At 36.2% G+C, this 27,506-nt stretch overlaps 4 protein-coding genes across 7 annotated transcripts in view; 3 read left to right on the top strand and 1 right to left on the bottom strand.

Moving 5' to 3' along the window:
• Positions 935-3,991, top strand: LOC105175997 (sister chromatid cohesion 1 protein 3-like). The gene is made up of 12 exons (XM_011098660.2): positions 935-1,031; positions 1,108-1,154; positions 1,270-1,319; positions 1,401-1,468; positions 1,550-1,893; positions 1,970-2,081; positions 2,167-2,309; positions 2,394-2,824; positions 3,086-3,125; positions 3,252-3,333; positions 3,617-3,761; positions 3,857-3,991. The coding sequence occupies exons 4-12, from the start codon at positions 1,458-1,460 to the stop codon at positions 3,959-3,961; spliced, it is 1,413 nt and encodes a 470-aa protein (XP_011096962.1). The 5' UTR covers positions 935-1,031; positions 1,108-1,154; positions 1,270-1,319; positions 1,401-1,457; the 3' UTR covers positions 3,962-3,991.
• LOC105175998 (pentatricopeptide repeat-containing protein At3g49730-like) lies at positions 4,002-5,552 on the top strand. Its single transcript, XM_011098661.2, is given in 3 exon segments — positions 4,002-4,325; positions 4,416-4,976; positions 4,979-5,552. Coding segments are annotated over 3 exon segments (1,047 nt in total). The 5' UTR covers positions 4,002-4,018; the 3' UTR covers positions 5,158-5,552.
• Positions 7,680-18,379, bottom strand: LOC105175996 (intersectin-1). 3 transcript variants are annotated; one of them, XM_011098657.2, is made up of 13 exons: positions 17,843-18,379; positions 15,170-16,235; positions 13,963-14,187; positions 13,677-13,888; positions 12,013-12,087; positions 11,753-11,824; positions 11,574-11,672; positions 11,394-11,459; positions 11,204-11,318; positions 9,440-9,508; positions 8,957-9,299; positions 8,674-8,791; positions 7,680-8,575 (listed from the first exon to the last, which is right to left on the bottom strand). In XM_011098657.2, the coding sequence occupies exons 1-13, from the start codon at positions 17,981-17,983 to the stop codon at positions 7,901-7,903; spliced, it is 3,276 nt and encodes a 1,091-aa protein (XP_011096959.1). In that variant the 5' UTR covers positions 17,984-18,379; the 3' UTR covers positions 7,680-7,900. The 3 variants fall into 3 exon arrangements, with proteins under 3 accessions (XP_011096959.1, XP_011096960.1, XP_011096961.1); XM_011098658.2 differs by having other exon boundaries at positions 13,969-14,187; XM_011098659.2 differs by having other exon boundaries at positions 14,005-14,187.
• LOC105175995 (SRSF protein kinase 1) overlaps positions 23,805-27,506 on the top strand; it is a 5,402-nt gene continuing 1,700 nt past the window's right edge. The window contains exons 1-2 of one of the 2 annotated variants that reach the window (XM_011098656.2): positions 23,805-23,969; positions 24,668-25,459. In XM_011098656.2, the coding sequence (XP_011096958.1) occupies positions 23,868-23,969; positions 24,668-25,459 (894 nt within the window). In that variant the 5' untranslated portion in view covers positions 23,805-23,867. Of the gene's footprint in view, positions 24,014-24,667; positions 25,460-27,506 lie in introns of both variants that reach the window. The other variant, XM_011098655.2, reaches the window with a different exon arrangement.

Genomic DNA, 27,506 nt, shown 5'->3' with positions numbered 1-27,506 from the left:
AGGTTTTTATAATCTGATGAGTGATTTTGTATTTGATACTTAGCAAACTATTAGTTTGCTTCGACTTTCTCTTTTTTCTTCCTAATTTGAATATGTGAAGATAGTAGCATTGATGTTTTTTGTCTGATTACTTTCACTCCTTTTTGGCATGACTTAAAAGACTACATTTTTGCATTGGTAAATTGGTAATGATATCAGTTATCAATCAACATTGCGTGTTTTCTGATCATTTATCTATATTGATGCACAGTAGGCAACTTTTTTTATTGAAATTGAGCATGTCTTGAGGCATCCTTCTGTATCAGGATCCGTTTTGTGTTGTATGATTTCTGTGTGGTTCATATGTTTTCCAATTTTGAATTATCTATTTGTTACTATTATTACTGTTTTTTTATCCTGGGGGTTGGTGTTTTTCACTAGATTTTATTAGCATTGATGTATTTTTCTCTGTTCTTTTATTGATTAAACAAGATGCATTTGTTACCTGCACATCTTTGAATCTGCTTCTTTGTTCCTGTAGTGTTGTATGTTCATTATAAGATTCGAACATGTGATGCTTCCTTTTCATATTTTCTTAATTATAATTGATGCGTGATGCAAAGAAGTTTTTTAACAGCATCATACTGTTATCTAGTTGCAATTACTACTTCTTGGTGAGATGGTGCTATCATTTGGTCTTGTTCTTAATTTCCATGAGCATCTTTTGAACATTATGTTATAGTCTTTTTGGATGCTTTCTTGAAACTTTATTATTGTGGAACTTGATTTACAGAACGAATTATGTACCCTGAAGTGCCTATTGCGCTGAGAATGTCGGGACACCTTCTGCTTGGAGTTGTGCGGATATACTCAAAACAAGTTGACTATCTCTACGAAGACTGCAATGGTGTACGGAATACAATAAACCGTGTCTTTACTTTACTTCTGTTCAATCTTCCTGATGATGCAAAACATGCGCCATTTCATGCCATCACTTTACCAGAAAAGTTTGAGCTTGATTCCTTGGAATTGGATGATTATGATAAGGACTTGTATGTTTTTGCTGAAGATCTTTAATTCTTTCTTTACTAGCTATGGGCAGATAAATTTAAGGGTTTTTATTTTCAGGTGTGAGGATTCTTATCTCAAGAGCAAGGATGAGATTACTTTGTCAGGTATTGATATTGCATAAGAAAATTTAAGTTTTGATCGTGCTGCTTCCTATTTCCTAATCTTTTCCCTTGATCCCCATTAACATTTACTATGGGCCTTCGGCATTCTATTCCACAGAGCAAATTCCAACTGGAAAAGATCAATATGTTGTCATCCGAGTTCACGAGGTGCGCTCTGTTTTTCATCCTTTTGTGAGAGAATTGATGCATTTAAAGGTTATGCTATTATTGATTTTTTCTCCACTGCAGTATGATTTTAGGGCTTCGTCGTTCATAGAAGATAATTCAAGATCTGGGCAAGTGCCAATGGAGGAAGAGTAAGGCTGTTCCTGGCCTACCAAAACTTAACTATACATCATCCCTCTTGATTTATGAATTTGATTTGTTTAATCTTGCAGTATTCCTCTTCCTGTTGAAGTGGATGCAACTGCTGGTTCTGAGTATCCTTCGCCTCCTAATCAGTTAGCAGCAGATGATGGAATTATCGGAAATAGCAGTCCGCAAGATTTACCTAGTATTGAAATCATGCGTGATGCTAGACATGGTTTTGATTTCAACAATTCACCAATATTGCCTGATCGTGTTGAACCCGACAAATTCCTGGAAGAGCAAATCAATAAAGATAAGGCGAACTGCACTCCAGTTACAGAAGAAGTATTGTTGCCTGATGACCGCTTCTCTTCACCCGAGAATCATGAAGAACAACATTCTCTAAGGCACTTGGATTCTCCAATGCTTTTTGGTAAGTGTAAGTCTTTGGTTACGAGACTTGTATAAAATTGCACACATCAATCACTTGTATTTTTCTTGTTTTGCAGTCCACCAGTCACCTGAAATGGAAATCCAACCAACCCCACCTGTTACACAACGAGTTGTTAGAAAAAGGAAGAGAAAGCAGTATTTTGACAAGTCTCCTGTATTGAGCAACAAGTATAGCCTTTCATATGATTCATGCTATGTTATTTCAAAATTTATATCTCTTTCCCCTCATAATATTTTTGTTATGATGATTTAGACATGTGAAAAAAGCACTAGATGACACCGACGACACCCGCCGGAATAGGAGGAACTGTCCTTTATCTTCTCTTGCGATCTTCAAACAAAACATGAGGTTGCAATTAAAAAAGAATGGTCTCCCTTGTCAGACCTATGTAACTGGTTGGTAGTATTTGTCGTTTATCTATTACTTCTACTTCAGTTTGCAATTGCTTTTCATCTGAATCAGGTTCTATTATTCTGCAGGATGTTGTCTTGCACTGTTGAGTTTATACGAGGAAGGCAACATCTCTGTTCATCATATGGTTACTACAGAAAAAACACCCCAAGAGATGAGTGCTGATCAGGCCCTTTCACCTAGTCATGATCGTGACAGAGAGATTGAAGTTCTTCGCAATAATGAGGGAGCTTCACCAGATAGATTTATGTCTTCTTTCTCCATGGCCGTGCCTTCTCCACATGGGAGGAGCTATTTCACTCCTGAAAACTCCAGTTTTGGTTTGCAATCAGAATGTCTTGAAACAAATGATGGGGATAGTGTATTACCTACTTCAGACATGGGAACATCTCCTCGGGATCTAGACTCAGAAATGAGAACCCCAGATACATTCTTTGGGAAGGGGTTGCCTGAGCGCACAGCCCTTTCTGACATTCCTGAGCTGGCGTCTTCTGCAGAAGTATGTTCAGTAGGCTTTCTTACAACATATTTGATAGTTTGAATCTTTATTTTCTTCCTATCATATGTTTTTATTTCTATTTCTTCTTTATGGTCAAAGCTTTTTATTGACAATAAAATGCTTCAGAACTTGTGTATTTAAGTCACATCTCCGAGAACAGCTAACTTTTAAAGTTGAATTGAGAGGGGAGTGACTATTGGTAAATGACTTGCACTTCCTGACTTTTATATATAACATGTTGCGTCTCTCTTTCTCTGACAGGAGCTTGGGTTTCTAGAACAAGATGACAATTTTCCTGCTGGTAATTTGCAAATTCATGATGTTACATTTCGTTTTATTGTTTTAACCAAGTTTATCATCAACACTTGTGTTTTACTTGGGATGAGTCTAAGACACGATGCATGATCTCTTTTCTGTGTTTTAATAGGATCTCAAGGAACACCAGAATTTGACATCTTCTCATATAACCAGGGGACCCCGGAATTGCAAGCATTATCTTCAAGAACAAGGTAAATCTTTTGCTCCTATGTCTCCGAACTATTTCATGCCAGTCATGTGGGAAGTAACCACTTGGGTTGTGAAATGTTAGACTTGGATATAATGATTTCATAAAGTAAACTGCTGATGTTATCATGTGTTATCCAATGGGCTACACTTTTTTTTTTTCTCGAATCCAATGGGCTACACTCGAGTTAGGTTGTGCCCACATGGGTAGCATCAAACTCCCCGTATGCCCAAAGATGACTTCAACCGAGTCACCGACCTCTCCAACTTCATTTGATTTGTTTGCAGGGCTGTGGCTCAGTACTTGAAAAAGCAGTCCTCTATAACCCCTACCTCAGGGAACTCACAAGAATCGTCGGAAGATCTCAGCTTGAACAAGATTCTTGAAGGCAAACCCAAAAAAATATGCGCTCGGATGTTTTATGAGACCCTGGTAAGTGCTAAATTTCATGTGGCTCCCTTATGCACATGCTTTCTAAATCGATAAGTGTGAAAAGATTATCAACTGCAAAGTTCTTTGTTCTGCAGGTTCTGAAGAATTATGGGCTTGTAGATGTACATCAAGAGAATCCATATGATGATATCAGTCTGAAGGTTACTCCTAAGCTCTCCAAGGGACAATTCTCCGGTTGAAAACATGTGATAGTTATTCATGTAAATAGGTATGGTTGGTGTAAAGAAGGAAAGTTGATGGAGGCAAAAGTTGTGTTGGTGAAAATGAGGGAAGCAGGTTTTGAGCCTGATATTGTGGTTTATAACAATTTGCTTAATGGATATTCAGTGGCAGGTAAAATGGTGGATGCTTTCCATCTTTTGCAAGAGATGAGAAGGACTGGTTGCGAGCCAAATGCAACTTCATATACCATTATGATTCAGGCACTTTGTGCTCGAGAAAAGATGGAAGAGGCGATTAGAGTATTTATGGATATGGAGGGCAATGGGTGTGAAGCTGATATTGTTACATACACCACTTTGATCAGTGGGTTTTGTAAATCGGGTAAGATTGAGAAAGGTTATGAGCTTTTAGATGTTATGATACAGAAAGGGCATACTCCTAACCAGACAACTTATTTGTACTTCATGTTAGCTCATGAGAAGAAGGAAGAGCTGGAGGAGTGCCTGGATCTTATGAAGGAGATGAGGAAGATTAGCGTGTTGCCCGACTCAAGCATATACAACACAGTAATTCGTCTGGCATGCAAATTGGGTGAGACTGAAGATGGTATGAGACTCATGAATGAGTTAGAAGCAAATGGCATCAGCCCAGGTGTTGAAACCTTTGTCATCATGGTTAATGGGCTTGTTGAGAATGATTGTTTGGTAGAAGCTTGTGATTACTTCAATGAAATGGTAGGAAGAGGCCTTCTAGCTGCTCCACAGTATGGAATTCTGAAGGACTTGTTGAATTCTCTGTTAAGGGCAGATAAGCTTCAATTGGCTAAAGATGTCTGGAGTTGCATAATAGCTAAAGGTTGTGAGCTTAATGTGTATGCATGGACAATCTGGATTCGTGCTCTCTTCTCAAATGGGCATGTGAAGGATGCTTGCTCTTACTGTTTGGATATGATGGATGCTGGGGTAATGCCTCAGCCAGATACATTCGCTAAGCTCATGCAAGGTCTACGGAAGCTGTACAATAGACAAATTGCTTAGAGATTACAGAGAAGGTAAGGAAAATGGCGGCAGCGAGACAGATGACCTTCAAGATGTACAAAAGACGCGGTGAGAGAGACTTGAAAGAGAAAGCTAAAGCAAAGAAGGATGGGAGAAAGAGGGGAGCCCCTCGGCGCCAGTGGGGAAGTAGAAATAGGAAGGCCGATGCCTTTTGATTTGAGCAGAGGGCATTGCTGCAAGCTGGATCATTTATAGCGGCACCATCCATCATAGAAATGGGAGTTTGGTAAGTTCATTTGAAACGAAAAAACAATTCTTCTCTATGTTTTTAATGTGTTAATTAGTTTAATGATGTTTTTCTAACGAGATGTTTGATCCATATAGTTCACTTGTATTAAGAAATTCCTTTTTCCAGTACCTCCTATTTGATCATTCTCGTAATGATTCGTTTGAGAATATTCTGTTTTGATTTGTTTGGGCATTTTATTGAGTCATCTCACATTAGTTGTAGGAAATACATGATAGGTCTATAGGATGTAGTTAATAAGTGGAAGGTAGGGGTTTAGTGTAAATAACTTGGTCCTATTGACCACATTGGGCTAAGTCATGCTTTTTCTCGCCTGTATTTTTTGTCTGGCTTTGATCATGTTATTGGTTCTCATGGTTAAGTCATGCAGGTATTCCTTTATGCTCGTGTCCCAAGATTTTTTCCAGGTCTTTTAACCCAGATGAAGTGCCTCTCACTACATGTAAAAGTTACTTCTAAACCATCACTACATATACTAAAGAAAAGGAAGAAACAATGGGAATTCGACTATAAATAAACGTTTTCTATATTATTATAAAAGGTACCAATGGTTCAAAAAGTCATTTAAAATTCTTGTATGACATATTATAGTTTATTAATATATTGTAATTATTAAGTCATTTATAGTTATTGATATATATAAGAATGATGACCGACTTATTACTCTTGTTTATTTTGAAATATTATGTAGTTAACATAAATTTATTCGAATCATATGAACTAATTTTCTTAGAATTAAACAAAACAATTACTTAATACATAAAGACATAGATTTTGATAACAAAATTAGTGTTGTTTAGTAAATTAAAGTATATTAATGACCACAAATACATGTTATAATTCATTAATTGAACTTGGAACATTTTAATGATATGTACACATGATAAGCTACGACCTAGTGTATTTTGCATAATTCAAGCAACTTTTATTTATTTTCTCATTGTTAACTACATCTACCAAAAACTTAGAAAGAAAGGGAAAAATGAAACTTTTGAGACAGAATGACAATACATCAATTGAAATTGGTGACGAAAATGAGGTCTCTACTAAACAAAGTCAGAAGAGAAAAAGAGGATTGCTTTATAAGAAAAAACAAGAACAATTTGAGATTCAATTTTCAAGTGATTGAAGAAGAAACTCTTAATAAGTTGAAACGAAAGTACATGATAAGTTTCATTAAGAGAAGCAAGAGAAAGACATTACCAATGATCAAGATAAAAAAGACTGAGACTAAGCCAAGGAGACTATGACAAGGATAGTTGTGGCCTTGACAATGAGACTAAAGGTCCCTCTAAAATCAAGGCCTGGAATTTGTGTGTATTCTTTAGCAACTAGTCGCGCTTTAAACCTATTCACACTCTTATTTTCTTTATACTTGGTCTTATAAACCCATTTTTCTACTTACAACATTAGCATTCAGTGAGCGATGAACAAGAGACCAAGTTGTTTTATGTTTAAGTGCATCAATTTCTTCTTGCATGCCTTCTAGCCAGATTGCTAATTTAAGTGCTGTTTTTAAAGTTTTAGGCTCAAGACATGAATATGGGGATGTGATGGAATATAGTGGAACAAATATAAATCTTTAAGGTGAAAAGAAGGACGTCTTTCTTTGGGTAGTCTAGAAGATGTTTGATGTATTATGAAATTAATAGTTGTTGGGTGTTCAATTTTATCAGAAGATAAAGGCATATTATCTGTAAAGACACTATAATTAAGAGAAAATAAAGGTTCTGTTTCAGTTTTCCATTCGGAACTATTGGTGATAGAATCTTGATTGTGTGGTAAAGATGGTAGGTATTAAGTTGAAGCAGTTTCATAGAATGGTTCATCTAAAATAAGAGTGGAGTTAGAATTTGGAGATTGTTTTACTCACATCTTAATTTAAACACTTTAGACTATAAAAGCCAAACTTAAATTCTTTTGACTATAAATACGAAAAAAGGCTTAATAGCCAAAAGAATTTTGACCATGCTAATTTTGGAGGTATGAACCAGCCGAACACATGGCCAGTTTCTGATCGAATTGGTTGGTCCAGTCCGATTTTGAAAACCATGCTCTAGAGCTTAACAACCACTCATACGAGAGACAGACCTCCACTCAAGAGACAAACCTATCACATCTTTAGCTTTAATTAATTTGGAAAATAATTTACTCGAGTAGGAGGTTTAATACTAACAAGAATTCCACCAGTCCCGTCCTTTATATCCAGAAAAATCCAACAGCTGGGCTTTCAAACTTCTATGATTTTCAATTAGTAACTCATAGTACATACTTCTATGTCCAGCAACAAAGAAATTTGTCATCCATTCCTTCCAATAGCGTCCAAGGAAACAGCACTTCGGAACCAAACATCTCAACATTCCAACACGTAGAGTCTTGTCATACACTGCCACAAACTTTTTACAATCCTACCACAGTATTGAAAATGAATATTGCTATAATCAAGAAAAAAAGTCGTAATGGTAATCAAGAGAGAGAGGTAACAGAAATAATTACAGCAAAAACTGATCCAACTAATTTTTTCTCTGTCAAATGGAATAACCAAATTGCCTCACCTACAACGTCTACAAGACAGATACGGGTCCATATTCATAGGTGAACCCCACACAACAAAGCTTCAAATGGGCACACAAAAAGAAGGAACGGCAGAATTAGAAAGCTTTCCAGCTATCAGAATCTTTCCGCGGAGTTTGAGCTTCATGCGATGTCTTAAACGGCTCACTAGACCCAAATGGATCTGACGCATCATCAAATGAGGGGAAACCATGACCAAAGTCAACAGAGTCCCTGGTGCTACGCATGGAGTCAAATCTAGTCAATGTCTCGCGTGGAGGAAAGAGCCCAAAGTTATAATCTGAGTCAGCCGTGCTGCGGAAGGAGTCAAACCTTGAAAGGGACTCCCGTGGTGCAAGGTATCCTTGATCAAATTCAGAGTCCCTTGAGCTTCGCATGGAATCAAATCTTGTGAAGGACTCACGCGAACTGAAAGGACCGCTGTCGCGCATGTTGAAGGAATCAAATCTCGAGAAGCTGTCAAATGAATACGGCTCTTCAGAACCTTCACCAAACCGAGGAGAATTGCTAGAATTGTACATTGGTGTGCTTGGAACTGAATCTGCAAATGCAAATGGACTATTCCTCATGAACAGGCTATCTGCATTGGGAGTTGCAGAATTGTAGAGTGGGGTGCTTGGAACTGAATCAAAAAATGGGCCCTGCTTTGGAAGGGTCGTCTCCGTGCCTTTGGACCCAGTTTTGATTGGGTTTAGACCCCAGTCATCGGAACTAAACAAAGAAGCTTCACTATGCCTCTCGCGCTCAGAATCCTGATTTACAATGTGAAGAGAATAAGTTAATGAAGCAGCATTACAACCAAGAAAACTATCAAGGGGAGAACTATCAAAAGCCAAGCATTTTTATATACCTTCAGATGAGCAGAGTTGAAATCCCATGCAGCATCTGAATCATAATGGGTATCAAAAGTACCCCAACCTGGTTCATCAAAAACTTTGTCCCCAGATACAGATTCAGCTCCATATTCACTGCACTTGTAAAGGTCACTTCAGAAACTTTTGCAGAAGAGCAGAATGGGAAAATCTTCACATGAGTTATAGACTGGTGATGGTTAACAACTGAGCACTAGACTTGAAATGCAAAAAACTAGAAAAGATCCTCTGAAATGAGGAGTTACAAAATAATAACATTACCTTTGGGTGTCAAAAGCATGCGGCGAGCCATTTAAATTGATGTCCTTGGATATCACATGATCTTGGAGTTCCTTGGATGGCCTCGTAACTGTGTTATTTCCTGCTGGACTGTCAGGTGGACTTCTATCCGTTTGCTCTAAGTTGTGGGTATCTGGTCTGTCATTATCAGGTACAGTCTCCCCTGAACCAGGCAGCTCTGACTTCTCATCCGTCTTAGAATGTGATTTTACGGTGCTGCTGTTATCTAATGAAGTAACCCTTTCTCTTATTAAGGCAGTCTTCGGTTTGGGCGGGGCAACAACATTTTCCACATCAAGAGTAAGTTCTTTGACATAGGAGAATCCTGAAATTGTGTACAGTTCAAACGGCAAATAAGTGGATAAAATTCGAAAATGAACAATTAACAGAGACTGCCCAGTGAAGTGCTACCATAAGTATCCAAAAGGAATTAAAATCAACAGTTTTCTAGTTTCACAAGAGCACCTTCATCTTCAAACTTATCCCAGACTTCATCCCAATCAGCTGCTGCTGCTTCAATGCCAAGTTGCCAGCCTAGACAAGAGTTTTCAAAAGCAGTATATGAAAATCAATAAAATTATTCCCCAAGGGAGTCATAATCTCTATCATTTCCATTATTGGTACATGAAACTTGTTTCTTGTTTACTTTGATTAGCTACCCCCTCCCTGGTGCATATACTCTCATGTGGCTTTGATTAGTGGGAATTAAGATTCCAACTACATTATTATCACAAAATGCATGAACAGTGTGTGAAATGTGAACAAATGCAAGCATTGCGCAATAACAGTGAATGTAGATGGAAATACTAATGAATATATGCTGGTGGCTTACCAATGACAGCACTGTGCTGTCAGGTGATAGTGGACAATCTAATTGCTAATTATTCTCAACAAAAGTAACAGCTTTGCTGGCCAATTTAAAAGCCACGTATAAAGAAACTTCACCAATCAACTAAACTAAAAGCACAAAATTTTGTTTGGGTGAAACAATCAATACTTTGAGGTTTGTCATAATTATAAAAAACCCTCACTAGATCAAAAAAATACATTTACACTCTCTGAAATTTGCTCCTTCTTGCATTTTACACCCTTCCATTATGGATCCAGCAAGAATTTCATGTGAACTTCCAAAATTGCCCTTCCATTTGTGGGTTACTTGAATTTGACTATTTTTATGAACAAAATGCCCTTTGGGCTTACCTGCAAGTTCCTCTCATACATAGATGGGAGTATTTGTAATTGACAAATAATACAAGAATTGTTCTATAATATTTATCATATGCACGTTTTTATAAATTAAGGTCATGTTTACTCTAATGTATAAGCCTGTATGAGGAAATTAGTATAGGCTAATACAGCGTTTATTATATGGAAGCCCGGTATAAAACCAAAACCCTGTACTAATTACTATTACACCTAAATAACTAATACCACCTTGGGAGGTGGTATAAAATTAATCCCAAGGTTGCACCAAATGAGAATGACCATTGTATCCTCAAAATTTGAGTGGTAGTAATAATAATAATAATTATAATAATGATGATGATGATGATGATATGATAACAACAACAACAATAATAATAATAGTAATAATAAAATAATACTAATAACAATAATGATAATGATAATAGAATAATAATAAACAATAATAATAACAATACAATAATAATAATAATATTTTATTGTCTATTAAATTTTGTAAACAAGGGCTCAAAGGTAATTTTTCCACCAAAAGCATGTGGATACATCAAAGTAAACACTTGATAGAATTTATCATGTTTTGATAATACATATAAGTAAACACCTTAGTCGGTTTTTTTTATCATTCATTTAGTAAAGAATGATCCTATCATTCTTTTAATACGATCCTCGAAGTAAATGGGGCCTAAAGGTCATATTTCATGCGATTTAAATCAAATGCTTTAAGTTGAACATTATAAGTATACACACACACATATATACATGTAAAATGTATAATAAATGCAAAATGAATTAAATATATATACAAACATACAAAGATCTATGCAATATATAAAGCATACCATACTATATTTACATGTAAGAGTATAAGATGTTAAAAATATATAAAAAGCATAAAAATAAAATAAAAAATACATTTAAGCAAATATATAAATATAAAAGATAAGAAGAACTGAACAAAACTGTCGTTAATAGTTCAAAGCTACAAAACAAAAAGTTTTGCTTAAAGACATGCCATATGAAACGTACCAAATGGAAGCTCAACAAGTGTAGTTGGTTTCCCACGCAATCCATAAGTTTTGCACCGTTCATTCAATGATTTCACAAGTTCCTCAATATCTGACTGGATTTGATTAACTCGATCCTGGTAGACACCAATTTTCTTTTACTCCAAATAACTTCATCAGGTCTTCATAAGATCAGTTGGAGGTACACATACCTGAACTACATCAGCCTTTTCTTGTTCCAATTTGACAATTGCACGATATAGCTCCATCTTTTTATCCTAGAGTGGATTGATCAAACTTGCATCATCTAATATCCTGAAAGCAAGCAGAGCTTGCAACTATCTACACAAATACTTCGTTATACTTCCACCTGACAGCAGAAAGGAGAATACCTGAATATCGCGAAATGTAGCCTCTTCAATTGTTAATTTGGATGCTACATCTCCAACCTGCTTGTACTTCTCTTCATACTTCTTCGCCAAGGATTCAGCCTAAAGAACAACTCAGTCAAGTGAGTCAACAAAAACCAATTAACTAGATATGTGTACAACCATTATCTTCGAGAATATACCTCTCTTTTGTCGGCCACAACTTTCTCAGATATCTCGTTCAACCGGTTATCACATCGGCTTTTGTACAGAATCTGGGATAAAATGGTAGCATTAAGAGATGGCATATGATACATTATCATTTGAAATGTTTACTTATGACAAGAACCGAAAATCTGAGAGAGAAAGCCGGGCTGATAATTTATGATAAATGCACGAGTCACATGTGTATGCCTGTCTCTATCTCAAGGAAACTGTCTATGTATGCCACCAATAAACTCACAAGTTCTTGCATCTTGGCATGGTAGAACTGAATTTTCTGTTTAGCTTCTGAAATATCCTTTTCCAGATCTGCCACCTGCATACAAAAACACAAGCATATAAAAACTAATAAAGGTTCCTCGGTCAGGGGAGAGGATGCTCTCAATTTGCCTGCGCTTTGGTTTAACTGAAAATTGCTTCAAACTAAACCAAAAGTGAAGCATAAATGCTCCTTTGCAATAAAAACTCTCCTACTAAAGCACAGCACAACATTCTTACTGTGGACTTAACACTTAATTCTTGCGAAAGCAAGCCAAGAGAGAAAAATTCAATCACCATAACATCTGAACTAAGTACGAAAACCAGCAATGCACTTTGGGGGTAGCAGTTACCAACGTTTGTAACTTTGATAATGGCATCTACAAAGAAGACCATAATAAGAGTCCATTTCATAGTTGCAGTCAATAAATCAAACTAACAGCATCAGAACACAGTCCTACACATACATAGGGTTACCAGTGCAAAGAGAGGCAAAACCTATGTTTGACATCAAAGTATAGTGTGTTTAGCATTTGGGAATTGGTACGACTTAATTGCTTTCCAAAAATATACAACTTATCAAGTGGCCAAATTCTCACCCTTATGATGTTCCTTCTCTAGTTAAGAGCCTACTGAACTAACATTGCCAATCATTGTTTAGTCAGAGATCCCACAATAATCAATTGATTGAAAAGCACACCCATAAAAGCGAATAAGGCACTATTCATAAAGAAGTCTTGGTACTAGGATAGAAGTTCACTTCAGATGTCAAATTTTTCCTCACATGTTTGGCTAATCAGGATAACCTAAGAATACTCCCGATATGCTTTTAAGGATTAACTAAGAAATGAGATAAAATAAACACCACAATAAAACTCTAGCATCTTGCCCTGGATGTTTAACTATGTCGTGAATCACCCAGTTTGATCCTTAAAAGAATCCCATATCTGAATTAGATATGGCATCTGAGATATGGCTCCAATGAAATTTTTAGCAGTACAATCTTAGACTCAACTGGTAGTTGCACGGAATGTCACTGTGAAGTGTGTGTATGGGTGTGGGGGTTAACAAATGCTGGCTATAAAGAATACAATTTCCTACGTGAGAGATAGCTATAGCAGACATATATCAGGCATCTTAAAACTTAGGAATGGTTTCATGATGGCCTCATGGCATGAGAACTGAATCAATACCCTCAACTCCAAAATCACTGATAAAAGGTAAAGAATAAGGAAAATCAATCCATAAAACAAGCATAATTTATTAGTTATTTTGATGTAAATATCTAGAGCATTTCTGAAAGCATCAAATCAGGCTATTTATCACTGTTTAGGAATTGATCCATTCCAATTCTTTTAGTATTGTAACTGCATCATCCTATTGAAGTTTGACTTTCTAAAGTTTCAAATAACTATGCAACAAATAGTAAAAGAAACTCAAAAGATTATCAAGCTCCAGACATACTTTATGCAATCACGCAAGCTTACTCTACCATATCTACAATGCTAGCTATGCATGTGTCCAATCCTAATGCCACCATTTGAGCACAAGAATTTCAGAAGCCATAAAAAGCGTGAATACCTAAAGGAGAAAAAACAACACAAGGACAAGAAGTTGCAACTGAGATCTGCATAAAGTAAGATTCACCTTTTTCTCTGCATCCTTTGCCTCTTCGAACTTTTTGTTCAGTGAATCTTGCTCCTCTGTACTAAGCTGATCTACAAGATGCTTCTCCAGCACCGGAACCTTGGCCTTTTGTTGGACGGGCTCATCAGGCTGGGGAATAGGAACTGGACGAGGTGGCCTTCCTCCACCAGCAGAAGTGACCGGTCGTGCACCCTTAGTTCCTTGGGGTTGGCCTAGCAAAAGATGGACAGTTATAGTGGATGTCTATTGGGCTCCAACATGAACATAGTAAATTGAGATAATAAACCTAAACCAGGAGTAGGCCTCCAAGATGTATTGTTATATGCACCAGCAGGTTGACTTGAGACAGGGAACAACGTTTCCTCAAACATAACAGAGTTGGGAAGTGACATAGGAAGAGGGCGCCCTTCCCTATATCGCTCCATCAAATAGAGAGCAATGCAGAATTCCCTCAAAGATAGCATACTGTCATTATCTTGATCAGATAAGTCCCAAACCTGCTTCAAGACCTCTGATAAAACAAATGCAAAAACAACAAGCGCGATAAGAAACACAGGCATCCACTTAATAGCAAAGCAAGTTTCTTAAAACATGATAGGAAAATCATATAAGCCAGAAATGTGATTTAGGTTCATTGAAGCTAGTAGTACCATCCAATTTGGTTCGAGACAAATATTCTTACATTGACACAAGGAGTAGAGCTTCATCTTGAAAAAGATTAGGTCACGAAGTGAATCAACAAAATTCAATATAAACTACAACATTTGCCATCTTTTCATATCTAGCTTTTTTCCCTTATACATGTCAAAATGATTATAACACCCAGTCAATTTCTCTCTAAGCTTCCGTAAATTATAATCATGATATTTTTACACAAGCCTTGGAAGCATTTCATCTAACAGGCAGCAAGTCCATACTGATTATGTTGCTGGTAATCAATCTGCAATTTCAGCGGTCTATGTTGTTCAAACATAATAGGAGTTCCTACAGTTCCTCCAAAGCTGTTAACCAGCTAAAGAAACTACATAATATATAGAAAAATAACTAAAGCTCTTCTATTTTCATCATCATGCTTTAGCTTAGGAAGCTTTAAGAAGCAAACTTATTGATAAATTCATAAACTAAAATTGAAATATCACTTCCCGTTAAAAAGTTAGCAGACAACAGCAGACAGACACTCAGATTCTTCCAATTATCTCATTTTTCATATTGCCCTGAATCATCTCAGAGGGCAGACGTCGACAGTATGATGTTACAACACCTAAAAATCACTTTTATCCTACTAACCAGTAACAGAACTAAGCAGGGAACAAGCAGATATGGCTAACAACCAAGCACCATTTTTGCCATTAGGAGTTAGGACAAATGGCTAATCCACTCTCAGCTAAGTTAACATGCGATAATAGTTTCCGAAAAAGCAAAAGATTGATAGCAGTTAAAAGGACAAGATCAGAAAGAGGATAGCTCTATATCCTACATGGAGTACAGCATACCTCGTGGAAGCCTCCAACTCAAGAATAAGTTCCGTGCTTGTTCTCCAGTAATTTTCCCATCTCGGTCACTGTCAACTTGCACAAATACCTTGCTATACTTCTGAACATCAGACTGAGTCATTCTTGGCCATGGAGACTGAGATTGTCCAGCTGCAACAGGGAATGCAGAGGATTTTTGAGCCGAAACATGTTGATTTGGTTTAGCATGGGCATGGTATTGCTGAGCTTGAGCGGCTGGAGGTTGAGAAACAGCACTTGGCTTAACCGTAGGCTGCTCTCTTGAATTAGTCAAATTCCCAGCTGACGAGGCAGGTATGCTGCCGGCAGGATTCGTAAGCGCTGTAGAATTTTGCTGCGGTTGAGGTGGTGTTGCTGAGAAAACATCTCCAAACACTGAATCTGAAGTAAAGCCATTTCCTGTAGCTGAAGGTGATTTCGAGTCTTCCTTGCTAACTTGGGAGCTCAAGGACGCAGTATCATTCAGCTTGGATGAAGCAAATTGTAATGACCCAGTAATTTCTGGTGCTTTAGTAATAGGGGAAGTCACAGAACCAAAGCCACTCTGAGTTGCAGTCGGAGTTAAGCTCCTGCTTGAAACTTGAGAAGAAATTCCAGATTGGCCATGAGTACTACCACCAAGCGAGTCAAAGGAATTAGGGCGATTAGACGCTGATATAGCACCCATCCCAGGCATTCCTTGGGTTGAAACACCTAGCTGAGACTGGAATCCAGAACTAGGAGGCAGAGGCCGAGGTGGCCTTGTGACTTGGCTATGCTGAGTTAAAGAACCATGCAGGCCAACAGCACCAGTACTCTGAGTGGAGCTTGGAAGGCCACTGACTTGCACAGATGCACCTGCCCTCACATTTGGCTGAGGAGCTGGTAAGGCTGCAAGATTTATCTGAGGAGCAGGGATTTTAGCAGAGGCTGGTCCATATAAGGCAGCCTTCACGAGTTCTGGAGTCAAATCCCGCTTACTTTGTGCCACTGTAACAAGTTTAAGAGCATTGTAAAATTCTGAACGACCAAGGAAACCAGTTCGATTTTGATCAGCATACATCCATATCTGCAGGAGAGCCATAAAAGCATATTCTTTTAGTGTAAAAAGTCAAAGCGTATTCAGAAAAGCAATTCCTAAAGAGCTACAGGTATTTCAGGTAGTTTTATTTCGCTATTTCTAATGACTATTCTTCTTGTGAAATCAACAAATCACTTTATTATTCGAAAAGGACAATTATGCCCCTGCTGTGACACAGATGGGAGCTACCAAGTGACATCCACTGTCAATCAATTAATAAACAACCACAGTTAAGCTGAAGCAGGATAATCACAAAATGGATTGTATTACTATTATGAAATATCAAGTGTAGAACCCTTTTCATCAGTTGGATTATCCTCAGCCTAAATCAGTAAATTACATTTAGGCGAGTGACATGACAAATTAGTCTAATGTCTATGATGAAAGGGGAGGACAGTGGCAGAGGGGCCGGAACTCCTCCCTAGCATCAGCTAGATTCTCTAGTGACCTGTATTATATTAGGAAAGCATTACAGTTTCTGTACTCTACCACTTATTTAAAAATATCTTTTTGAAACCTCGACTTACACCTCTAGATTGTGGAGGGAAATTCTATTTCATCCATCTCAACTCACTAGCAAATGTAAAAAGTATCACAAATATCGGTTAATTCAAGCGATCTGGAAGTCGGCATCTTTTCAAATAAGTGATGGGGTGGGTATGTTTTCTGCCTCTCTATCTATAGCAGCCTCATTCTCTTGGCTGTAAGATTGATCCTCTCCATTAGCAGTTTGTGCATTAAACTCAGTCATATCTCTTTCAAACATGCATAAAAGATGTGTGTAATCCAGTTATATTTTGTTATCACCACAACCACGTTTCAGAATTCCCAAGATGTCATTTATCAGCAAAACTCCACTGTCAAATCTAGCAAGATAACTAGGAAAAAAAGATGGATGGAATTAGAAGCAACGAAAGGCGGGGCCAATTTTCATGAGAAACCAAGAATCATGATTTTCCACAACCTGCTTTCATTCAACTTTACAAAGTACCCACCATTGCTACTATACGTCTCACTTCCTAGGATGATTGAACCCATGCAACACAGAGAAAACAAACCATTAAAGTTCAACCATCAGATCCTCACAGATCCACCTTCTGCAGCTTTGACAAACTTCAGTTTCATGACTCATAACATTAATCTAGGTCCTCAATATCAATAGATCAAGACAGTTTGTCCACATGGCAGAGAAAAACCTAATTCCTATCAACCTTTTCAGTAGTTTCTTAGTTCACTACCTTGCATTTTCTAACTTTCACATGTCCATGACTAGTTTACTTACCCATTTAAATCAAGTAATACACAAACATGTCTGACCTTCTAGCTGCTTACCGAGCACCAAATAGACTGATTAGCCGCTCCACAAACTTTACACTTTCCAAAAGGAAAATCAAACTCATATACATGTGAAACTACACTAAATCTTCTCCTGATGAACACATCATATAATCTCGGATGCCAACCAATCAAAAAGGATAGTACAGTGCTTAAAGCAACTCATCTTATCAACAAGGACCGGTAAATGGAAAATTAGTTTTCTAAATGCAAAAACGACCCAAGAAAATAAGATAAAATAAGTAATATAGTTAAGGGACCTGCGCGAGGACTTGTCTGGGTAAATTTGAAGCTTGGAGGAAGGCAACGGCCTCATTCCCACTAATCCGACCATCCCGATCCACATCCGCTCGCTGAAAATACGCCTCAAATTGTTCCATATTCGGACTCTGCCCCGCCATTTCCCACAAATTGAAAGGAGAATCACAAGGACGGCGAATCCGATCAATGAATCAATGAACAGATCGAAAATAATCAAGAAGCATTCTACATGGAAGGCGAGGCGACGATTTGGCGGGATCTAGAGATGGGTTTTGCGGTGAGGTCAGGAAGAGTTGTTTCTTTTGGTGTTGGGTGCAGAGTTGAGCACAGTAAATCAGACTTTTGGGGATCAAATTATCTTCAATCCGGCCAACAGCAACGTCGTCACCGACAAACCCTGGGTGGCGGGTGGTGCTTGATGGGCCGACTTGGAGTGGTGGTGGTAGAGCCGTCTAAGAATCTAACAGCGTGGGAGGAGTACTGGGAGAATCGAGAAGAGGGGTTGGGGTTGGGGGTGGGGTGGGGGACGGGGGTTGGCGATAAATGATTGTCTCTCTCACCAAGTTGACAGTAAATTCCCCCTTGTTTTTGTTTGTCGTTATAATGAAGATCAAATTAAGGTTTTCTCCAAAAATATTATTAGATCTTATTTGTGTTCCAAACAAAAAAATATGTATTTTAACTTTTTTATTAGACATAAAATTAGAATTACAAAATTATGAAGTCAGTATATCATTATTATTTACAAGAAGAGTAATAATTGAAGTTTAATAGCATGGGATCATCAATTTCAGTTAAATTTGTGAGATTTGTAAAAAATAATTCATTTGAAATAAATTTCGGACATCCCACAAATTCGGAAGAAATGTAATTTCTTATTTTTTCAATAAATGGTACGGGATTTGTTTGTTAGTTGCCAACATGGCATTCACTTAAACATGGACATCTTCACATGAAATATGGCTTGATTTAGTCGAGAATTCACAATTTTGTCTTAAAAAACGCCTTACAAGGTAAAAAGCTAAGACCTATACAATTTGTCAAAATTTTTCTTGTAATAACCAGATATAACATGGTAGACTAGTGATACATTCAACACCACAAGGCCACTCTATCTCCCGGCAATGAGAGCTATGGAAGGGTGCATGATCGCATTCCAATAAATGTTACCAAATGACGTAACATTTAATTGGAATTTTCCTCACGGCCAACCTATAGTACACACACACATATATATTAGAGGCTCGAAAAAGCTTTTATGAAATGATCATAGCTCAACTCGATTATACTTCTTAGCTTGAAACAAATCCTTCAAATACTTGAAAGACTTCCCAGCAATTGTATCTTTGAACATTCCTCTCCTGCAGTTCTACTATATAATATAATAAAGGAGTTCATGATTTATATGAGGTACATTTAAGATTTTGCAGAGAACCTCTGCGCATAACCTCCCAGAGTTTCAGGTTCATACTATATGGCCGTGAATAAGTATGAAGCATCTTTGGATGATTTTTGTTAACCAAAAACCATACCGACAAACACTGAATAGAACTTAAAGTTAATAACAGTGTTGTTAGAGAATTTGTTGAACCAAGTCATAGTTTTTCCTCATAATGTAAAGTTGAATAACTGTTGTGAGTAGCATAACTTAAACCAAGGAGATCAACTTTCATGTTAAACTTGTTCAAGTGATATTGTGGGTCTCCTGAGTGAGTATATTCTCTCAGGTGTAGGATTTTATTATTTGATCGTAATACTTTAACAAAAATATTGGTTATGGAAGAGCTACATCTGGAGAAGCCACTACAAAGGGTAAGAACTAGTAATTTTATGTGAGCCCACTAATTGTCACTAGATGTAGTCGACTAATGTTGTGTCGTTGCTCAATTGTTACTCCAATCATCTCCCTAAGTACTCGTGTCTAGAATGCTACCAAGGAGAAAAGGGTAGTTTTTCTCCCTTCTCGATTATTCTCTTTTATCTTTCTAGGTTATCATATTAATATCTCTTGCATTACAGCTAGTTTGCACATCCAATACTCAAGGTAAGGCGTGACAAATATGTCAAATGATGTGGCATTTACTTGATCATTGCAATAGGACACTTTTGTGCGCGGTATTGTCAACTTTATCATATAGCTCACATTTTTTACCCTAAAAATGAACTTTATTAGGAAGAAGAAGCCTTGAGAATTGTATACTGCTTAAGTCCCTCATCTCTATCCGATTCAGGCACAAGCCCCTCAGTTGAGGGGACTTGAAGAGGGCATGTGGTCTCATTTCCACAAACAACGTCGGATAATGCAACCTTAAATTGCATGGTCACTTTTAGTCAAAATATTCTTTAAGATCAACTTGTAGACAATCATGTTAGAGACGCTAAGAGTTTTCTTGTGATAATCTATCTACTTCTTGAGCTTGAATATACTTCTTAGCTTGCACCAACAAATCCTTCCAAGTATTTGAAGGTTTTCCTGGAATAGAACCTTTAACTTTCCGTTCTTGAGCTACTATTGCATAATGGTGGAAAAAATTCTCATGATTGGCATGAATGTATTTCTAAGACGATTGATGGGAATGCTTAAAAAAAAAAAAAAAAAGACCTTGGATGGGAAACTTCCACTTAATCTCTTAAGAAATCATTGTCTGGCGGGAAAGAAATAAAATTGCAAGGAATTTGAATGTGAGAAATCTTATTGTATTACAAATATTTGGATAGCACAAAGTATTTAAATAGAGAATCAATCAAAGTCCTTAGAAAATATTTGGTATGATATATAAGACAAAGGAATTCATTGGAATCATATTTAATTAAGGTGTTGTTTACTTTGATGTATTAGCCTGTATTAGAAAATTAGTATAGGTTAATAAGATGTTTACTTTATAGAAGGGGGCTCTGTATAAAATGAAAATCCAGTACTAATTACTGTTTGACCTATATAATTTGTCACACCTCAAGGGGTGTGATAATTTTAATACAAGTGAGCCATTTTTTTCTTGTACCCAAAATAACCCTCATCAATGTATGTGGTGAAAAAGTCTATTTGCAAGTACATTGCTGTTTAACTCACATCACCATGTCTTCCTTCTTCCACCGATGATAAGTATCCGCCTTTTATTTCTTTTTTATAAAATCATTACCCATATTTATAGAAATAAAAGATCTAATCTTTGGTGTTCTTTAGACACCTATTTTCCCATATTTTTATGTTTAGTTTTTTTTTTTGCTCAAATCTGGGTTCCTAAGCTGAAACATCAACTCCAACAAGTTCAAGGTAATTTATTTTTTTTTTCATAATTTATTTGTGAAGAATTTATGGTGAAAATTTTTTGCTTGATGTGGTATAACTGTTCTTAACGAGCAAATTAGTAATTTTGTTCCACAAAGCTTTTGGCCCTCTTTTAGCACGATAAACCTGCTGCATTTGTAGCAAAATTTGTGTTTTGCTTGTTAGTTAAAATGCTTATTCTTTTTTCAATAGACTTTTTATTTTTATTCATTCTAATTTCTGGTTTTTGGTGTTGTATTTTCTAATGTTGCTACTTCTTTTTCATTTATTTATAGAATGAGTTTTTTGTTTTCATTTGTATTAATATTTACACATGTAATCTGTGACAATTTACATGATACAAATTCTCCACATATCACTCATAACATGTTATTTTATTTCTTTTTTGTTGAATACTCTAGGTTACACTTAAATTCGAAAATGAAATCAAATATCTACCCCAAATTAGTGCTCATATGGCTATTTTTGTAAAAAGTAAATAAAATAGTTCTAAGATTATAATTTTAATGTTAAGATGGAGTATCAAGAGAAGTTAGAAACTCTTTGTGCAATCTGAGAATTTTGTTCGAATCATTTAAGATGTTATGGTTGTTCTATCGGATGTACCGATACTGAAGGTCTCATTTAGAATTTAATAAAGTCGGACAAACTCTTACTTATAGCTTACAAAGTCGAGTTCCGGCCTAAGTTCATGTAATGAGGCGTTCAATTGAATTGAGTGACACAACTTGCATTGGTAATCTCCGAATGAGTAGAAATGCATATGAAAGATTGTGTCTTATCAAAACTAAGGACGGGTAAAAGACACTAAATATGATTCGGTTAGTGAACAAGTGGCAATGTTTTTTAACTGTCCTAGCACATTATAAGAAGAAATGTACCATTAAGTACGACTTCATTCTATATGCTCGAATAGTAAGCAAACATTTTCATGTTGTACTAAACGCCATTCGGGACTCTACCCACTATTGCTTCCCAAACCTATACCGATTTCTGCCGACAAAAATTATCCCATATGAAAATGTTTTGAGGTTAGTAATTACATATGTGTAACCATTTATATATGAAAGTTATTTTTACGCGAGTTCTTAGTAATCGTAGTTATACATTTTCATGTTTTGAAGGTATGTTTGAGTGCATTGGACGACATTTACATTGACGTCCGCGTCCTTGCTAAAGATAGAGCGCATCATTGAATCCATAAAAGCTCAGTTGCAGTTAATGTTCTTGGCGTGTGCAATAGGGACATGCATTTCATATATGTCTTGTCCGTATGGGAGGGTAGCTCCAAAGACAGTAGAGTGCTTCGAGATGCAATTAGCAGGCCGACAGGTCTTCAAATACTAAAAGGTAATAAACAAAGGATCATTCATTGTCTTCTCTTCATGTCCTCAATACCACTATTTGGTATCTTTTTAATATGTCTACTAATCTTACTGCTATTTTTGTAGGAAACTATTATTTGGTTGACAGTGGGTACAGTAACGAGGAAGGTTTCTTATCACCATATCGGGGAGTCCGGTACCACTTAAAGGAATGGGATTTAGGTCGGAATGCTCCACAGAATCACGAATAATATTTGAATATGAAGCATGTAGTAGCGCGTAACGTGATTGAGAAGGACTTTCGTTTACTCAAAGCTAGATGGGCAGTGTTGCGTAGTCCAGCTTTCTACTCAATAAAAGTGCAGAATCACATTATAATGACATGTTGTCTGTTGCATAATTATATATGAATGGAAATGGACATTGACCTAATTGAACTAGTGGTGAATGATGAGTTAGTTGGTGAAGGTGGCGGGAATAGGGAGTACTTAGGAACAGTTGACTCTAACCTGATTTGGAATACTTGGAGGGATGAAATTGCTATGCGAATGTACACTGTTTGGCGTGGAGAGTGTTGAATGTATGGAATCCTAAAAATAGAATATTTAAATATTGCATTGCTACATGTTGGTGCATTGATACTTTTTTCAATGTGTTATATTGTGGTAAAACTTTTCCTTGTAATATCTATTTAACATCTATTTATGTGTGTATTGAACTATGTGCTTTTATGAAAATAATAATTGTGTACTTTTTTCCAATTTTATTGATTTTTTGTTAGTCAGTTACAGTGCATCTAGTATTAGACAAGTATTGCAGATTGATTTATAATAATTGCTTTTGTATTTTTAAGTAGTTGATCATGGAAGATGATGAAGGCATGGCTGCACGTTGCCGAGGGAAGGGGGATGTGCTAAGGGTGCTAAACTGTTTACGTGAAATAGCTCGCAATGGTTGGATATGTATTTCACACCAGGTACTCGAAGCCTAATATCAAAACAGTGCATCGAAGGAAGGACAATTCTATCCTATCATAAGCTTTGCACATGTCTAACTTTACACCTTGTTTGATTCCTCAGGATCCATCACAGATCTGCAGAGGCTACGTGGTCAGATCAAGATCGTTGGTCGAGATCGCATACTCGAACCGGATCAAACGTATAATTTATATTTAAAAAACTTCAAAACAAACAAATTAAATATAATTATTGGCTACTATTTAAAATAAAACCAAGAGCAAAATGTGGAGAGATTCTTGTGTTGAAGGCCACGTATCACCAAATTTGGACCTTGATTAATTAAAAATGATGAAGACAGAAGTGAGAAAACCTCATTTACGCACTACGTACTCCATATCATTCTTATTGATTTTGGACATGTCTTCCTCCTCATCAGGATCAGAAGAAGAGGATGAAGGATTGGATTCGTACAGAAAAGGAGGATACCATGCTGTCAAAATTGCTGATTCATTCGCTGGTGGTCGATACATCGCCCAAAAGAAACTCGGTTGGGGTGAGTTCTCCACCGTTTGGCTCGCCTATGATACTCAATCCTCCGTACGTATTACTTTCTTGATGACAACCTTTTTTAATATTGTCATTTGTTCGAACGTGGACGTGTCTCTTTGTTATCGTACTAGTCTTTTTTGTATTACTAAGTATGAATCCTATTTTTATTGGGTGAACAGCTTGTGATATTAAAAATGAACACATTACCCTTCTATAAAAAAAATCTAACAATTTATCCTCCAGTACTTTTTAAAATGAAGCAATTTAAATTATTGTATTTTAAAAAATATAGGGAGGTAACTCGCTATTTGTTTTTTCATAAGGCGGTAATTTGCTCATTTACGACATCAGAAGGGGGTTGCTTGTATTTTTTTCTATTTTTATTTAGGTTTAATGCAATTTAACTCCATGTGGATAATAAATGAGCAAATTACCCTCGTACGAAAAAATAATAGCAATTTACTCCCCCTGTATTCTCTAAAATGAAGCAATTATTATCTTCCTGTTTAAGAAGGTAAATTGCTTCATTTTAGAAAATATAGGAGGATAAATTACTACATTTTAAAAAAAATATTAAGAGATAAACTGCTATTCTTTTTCCTCATAGGATGTTGATTTGCTCGTTTGTAATACCATAGGGTTGCTTCCACGTTTCCCTATTGAATGGAATAATTTCTTAATTCTGCATGTTTGGTTCGGTAGAAATATGTGGCCTTGAAGATCCAAAAAAGCGCACCACAATTTGCTGAAGCTGCCCTTCATGAGATACAAATCCTTTCTGCTATTACCAAAGGTGATCCCTCAAACACTAAGTTCGTGGGACACCTAATAGACCACTTTAAACATGCTGGTCCGAACGGGCAACACTCATGCATGGTCCTGGAATTCCTTGGTGAAAACTTGCTACGTCTTATCAAGTACAATCGATACAAGGGTCTTGCAATGACCCAAGTTAGGGAGATATGCAAATGCATTTTGATTGCTCTAGATTATCTGCACAGGGAGCTCAAACTCATACACACTGACCTCAAACTAGAAAACATTCTTCTATATTCTACCATTGTTCCTTCAAAAGATCCAGTCAGGTCGGGAACGGCTCCGGTTCTTCGACGGCCGACGGCGAGCGAGGGGACGAATTCGAATTACGTATTAGCAGTAAATAGTAGTGAGAAAAAGCTGAAACAAAAGGCGAGAAAAGCAGTGGCAAGAATATCAGAAAGGCGAGGTTTCGTCGAAGGAGTAGGGAAGGGGGGGAGATGTTTGGATGGGATTGATTTGAGATGTAAGGTTGTTGATTTTGGGAATGCATGCTGGGAAAGTAAGCCACTAGCTCAAGAAATTCAAACTAGACAGTATAGAGCTCCAGAAGTTATAGTTGAATCAGGCTATTCTTTCCCTGTTGATATGTGGTCCTTTGCGTGTATTGCATTTGAGCTTGCAACTGGTGAGATGATGTTTACTCCCACCGCTGGAGAAGGCTACAGTGAAGATGAGGTAATTCGTTAACTCTACCTTTAATGTTGTTAGTTTGGGGAAAAATGCATGCAAGCAACCTCATCTGATATTACAAATCAACAAATTATTTTTCTACGAAAAGTAAATTGTAATTTATCTCTCTGTGTTTTTTAAAATGCAGCAAATTTATCACGCTGTGCTTTTTAAAATGAAGCAATTTACCTCCTTAAATATGATAAATTGCTTTATTTTAAAGAGCACAAGAGATAAATTGCTATTTTTTTTTATCATAGGAGATAATTTGTTCATTTTGAATATAACATAGAAATAAATTGCATTATGCGCTTATTAGTTGTCCATTATGCATAAGATTGTGCTTGAGAAACTTTATCTCTTCCACATCTTGATCATATTATTTGAATGTACTTACTAAAGGTGTAATATCTTTTTCTGGCTTAAATATATTTTTGGTCATGTTATTTTGGTATTTTATCCTTTATCTTTCTAGGATTACAAAAGAATTCCCGTAATTTTTTGGCATTTCGCATTGGTCCTTCCGGTGCCGAATTTTGCAAAAGATGCCGGAATAAATCATGTGCACCTCCCGTGTTTCATTTAAATTGGGCCTCTCTATCTAGTTGATTCACTTTTGTCAATATGGACGAAAAATTTAAAAAGTATATATATCACATGGCACATGATTGATTCCAACAATCTTTACAAAATTCGGTACTGGAAGGACCAAAATTGTGAAATGTCAAAAAGTTACAGGACTCTTTTTCAACCTTTAGAAAAATAAAAGATAAAAATGCCAAAATCGTGAGGTGATCATGATTTATTCCGACAACTTTTACAAAATTCGGCACAAAAAGGATCAAAATCGCGAAATCTCAAAAATTACAACACTATTTTGCATTCCTAGAAATATAAAGAATAAAAATGCAAAAATACCAAAATTACAGACCAAAAGTATATTTAAGCCTCTTTTTCTCGATGATCGATCATTAGTTAAGTGACTTTTGGATTCAAAGTGTCATAAACAATTTGCTGAACACCTTTACAGGGGTTATTTTATCTCTTTTCTAATTGTCGCACATAGTCCCTGCAAGCATATAAAAAACAATCATATATTGAGATGTAACGAAAAAAAAAATATGAAAAGATACATATTGTGAAGTGGGAAGAAAGAAAGAAGTCTGCAAGAAAAAAAAAAATAAATGTGAGTTCGTTAATAATATGGAGAAAACATGGAAAAGGTCAGAAAGAAAAATGATTCGTAATTGTAGGTTTATTAAAAGTAATGAAGTTTGTGAGGGAAAAAATTATAGAGAAGGTGAGAGAAAAATACGAAGAAGTGAGTTTGAGAGAACAAAAAAAATTGTAATTATAAGATATTAAAAAATATTGAAATTACTATTCTAACCAAAGTTCTTTCAAAATAAAACATGAACTAACAGATAATTAATTTAAGTATTCAAAAGTTGGTACAATAAAAAATTCAAATATTTTTAGTTCTAATGCTGGCCTACACTTAACATTGTAGTAAAATATTTCAAATTGGAAACTTGTAAATATATGATCAACTTGCTATCAGTCAAGATAATATAGATAGTTTAGTTTGCAGGCATCTCTATCAATCTTTGTTTTAGTGGCAACTAATCAGTAATTTGCCTTCACTTATGTCACGTTTATGGACTTTTATCTTTCTCAATCTCAAGTAGCAAAATGAATACTTTTTTGACAAAAAGGTAAATTGAAATGAGTTTTTTTGAAATTTAGCATAATTACAAATAAGAAAAAAATGCAAGCTAGCTCCATTTGAGATGAATAATGTGCAAAATACGACTGATTTTTTTAAAAATAAATATTATTTTCATATAATATATTATATATATATTTATAATTATAATATATAAATAATAAATAAATATTTATTAAATAATAAAAATACTAATTTTTATATAAAATATATAATATTTTTAATAATATATAGTTTTTCATTTAAAAACAAAAAGACAAACCAAAGCCCCACCCCCTCTCACCGGCCACCCCCCCCCCCCCCATTCCACCCCCCCCACCCCCCCCC

This window comes from Sesamum indicum, linkage group LG13 (assembly GCF_000512975.1).
Source record: "Sesamum indicum cultivar Zhongzhi No. 13 linkage group LG13, S_indicum_v1.0, whole genome shotgun sequence".
NCBI classification, from domain to species: domain Eukaryota; kingdom Viridiplantae; phylum Streptophyta; class Magnoliopsida; order Lamiales; family Pedaliaceae; genus Sesamum; species Sesamum indicum.
The sequence above is the reverse complement of the archived record's forward strand: the minus strand, read 5'-3'. Positions and strand labels throughout refer to the sequence as shown.

Excerpts from the sequence above, each read along its gene's own strand:
- LOC105175996 (XM_011098657.2), bottom strand. The coding sequence starts at position 17,983 with ATGGCGGGGCAGAGTCCGAATATGGAACAATTTGAGGCGTATTTTCAG. Across the intron at positions 14,188-15,169 it reads GAGTTGGAGGCTTCCACGAG|AGGTCTTGAAGCAGGTTTGG; the intron begins GTATGCTGTACT and ends TTGTTTTATCAG. Across the intron at positions 11,460-11,573 it reads CTACATTTCGCGATATTCAG|GATAAAAAGATGGAGCTATA; the intron begins GTATTCTCCTTT and ends AATCCACTCTAG.
- LOC105175997 (XM_011098660.2), top strand. Across the intron at positions 2,825-3,085 it reads AGCTGGCGTCTTCTGCAGAA|GAGCTTGGGTTTCTAGAACA; the intron begins GTATGTTCAGTA and ends TTTCTCTGACAG. Across the intron at positions 3,762-3,856 it reads GGATGTTTTATGAGACCCTG|GTTCTGAAGAATTATGGGCT; the intron begins GTAAGTGCTAAA and ends TTTGTTCTGCAG.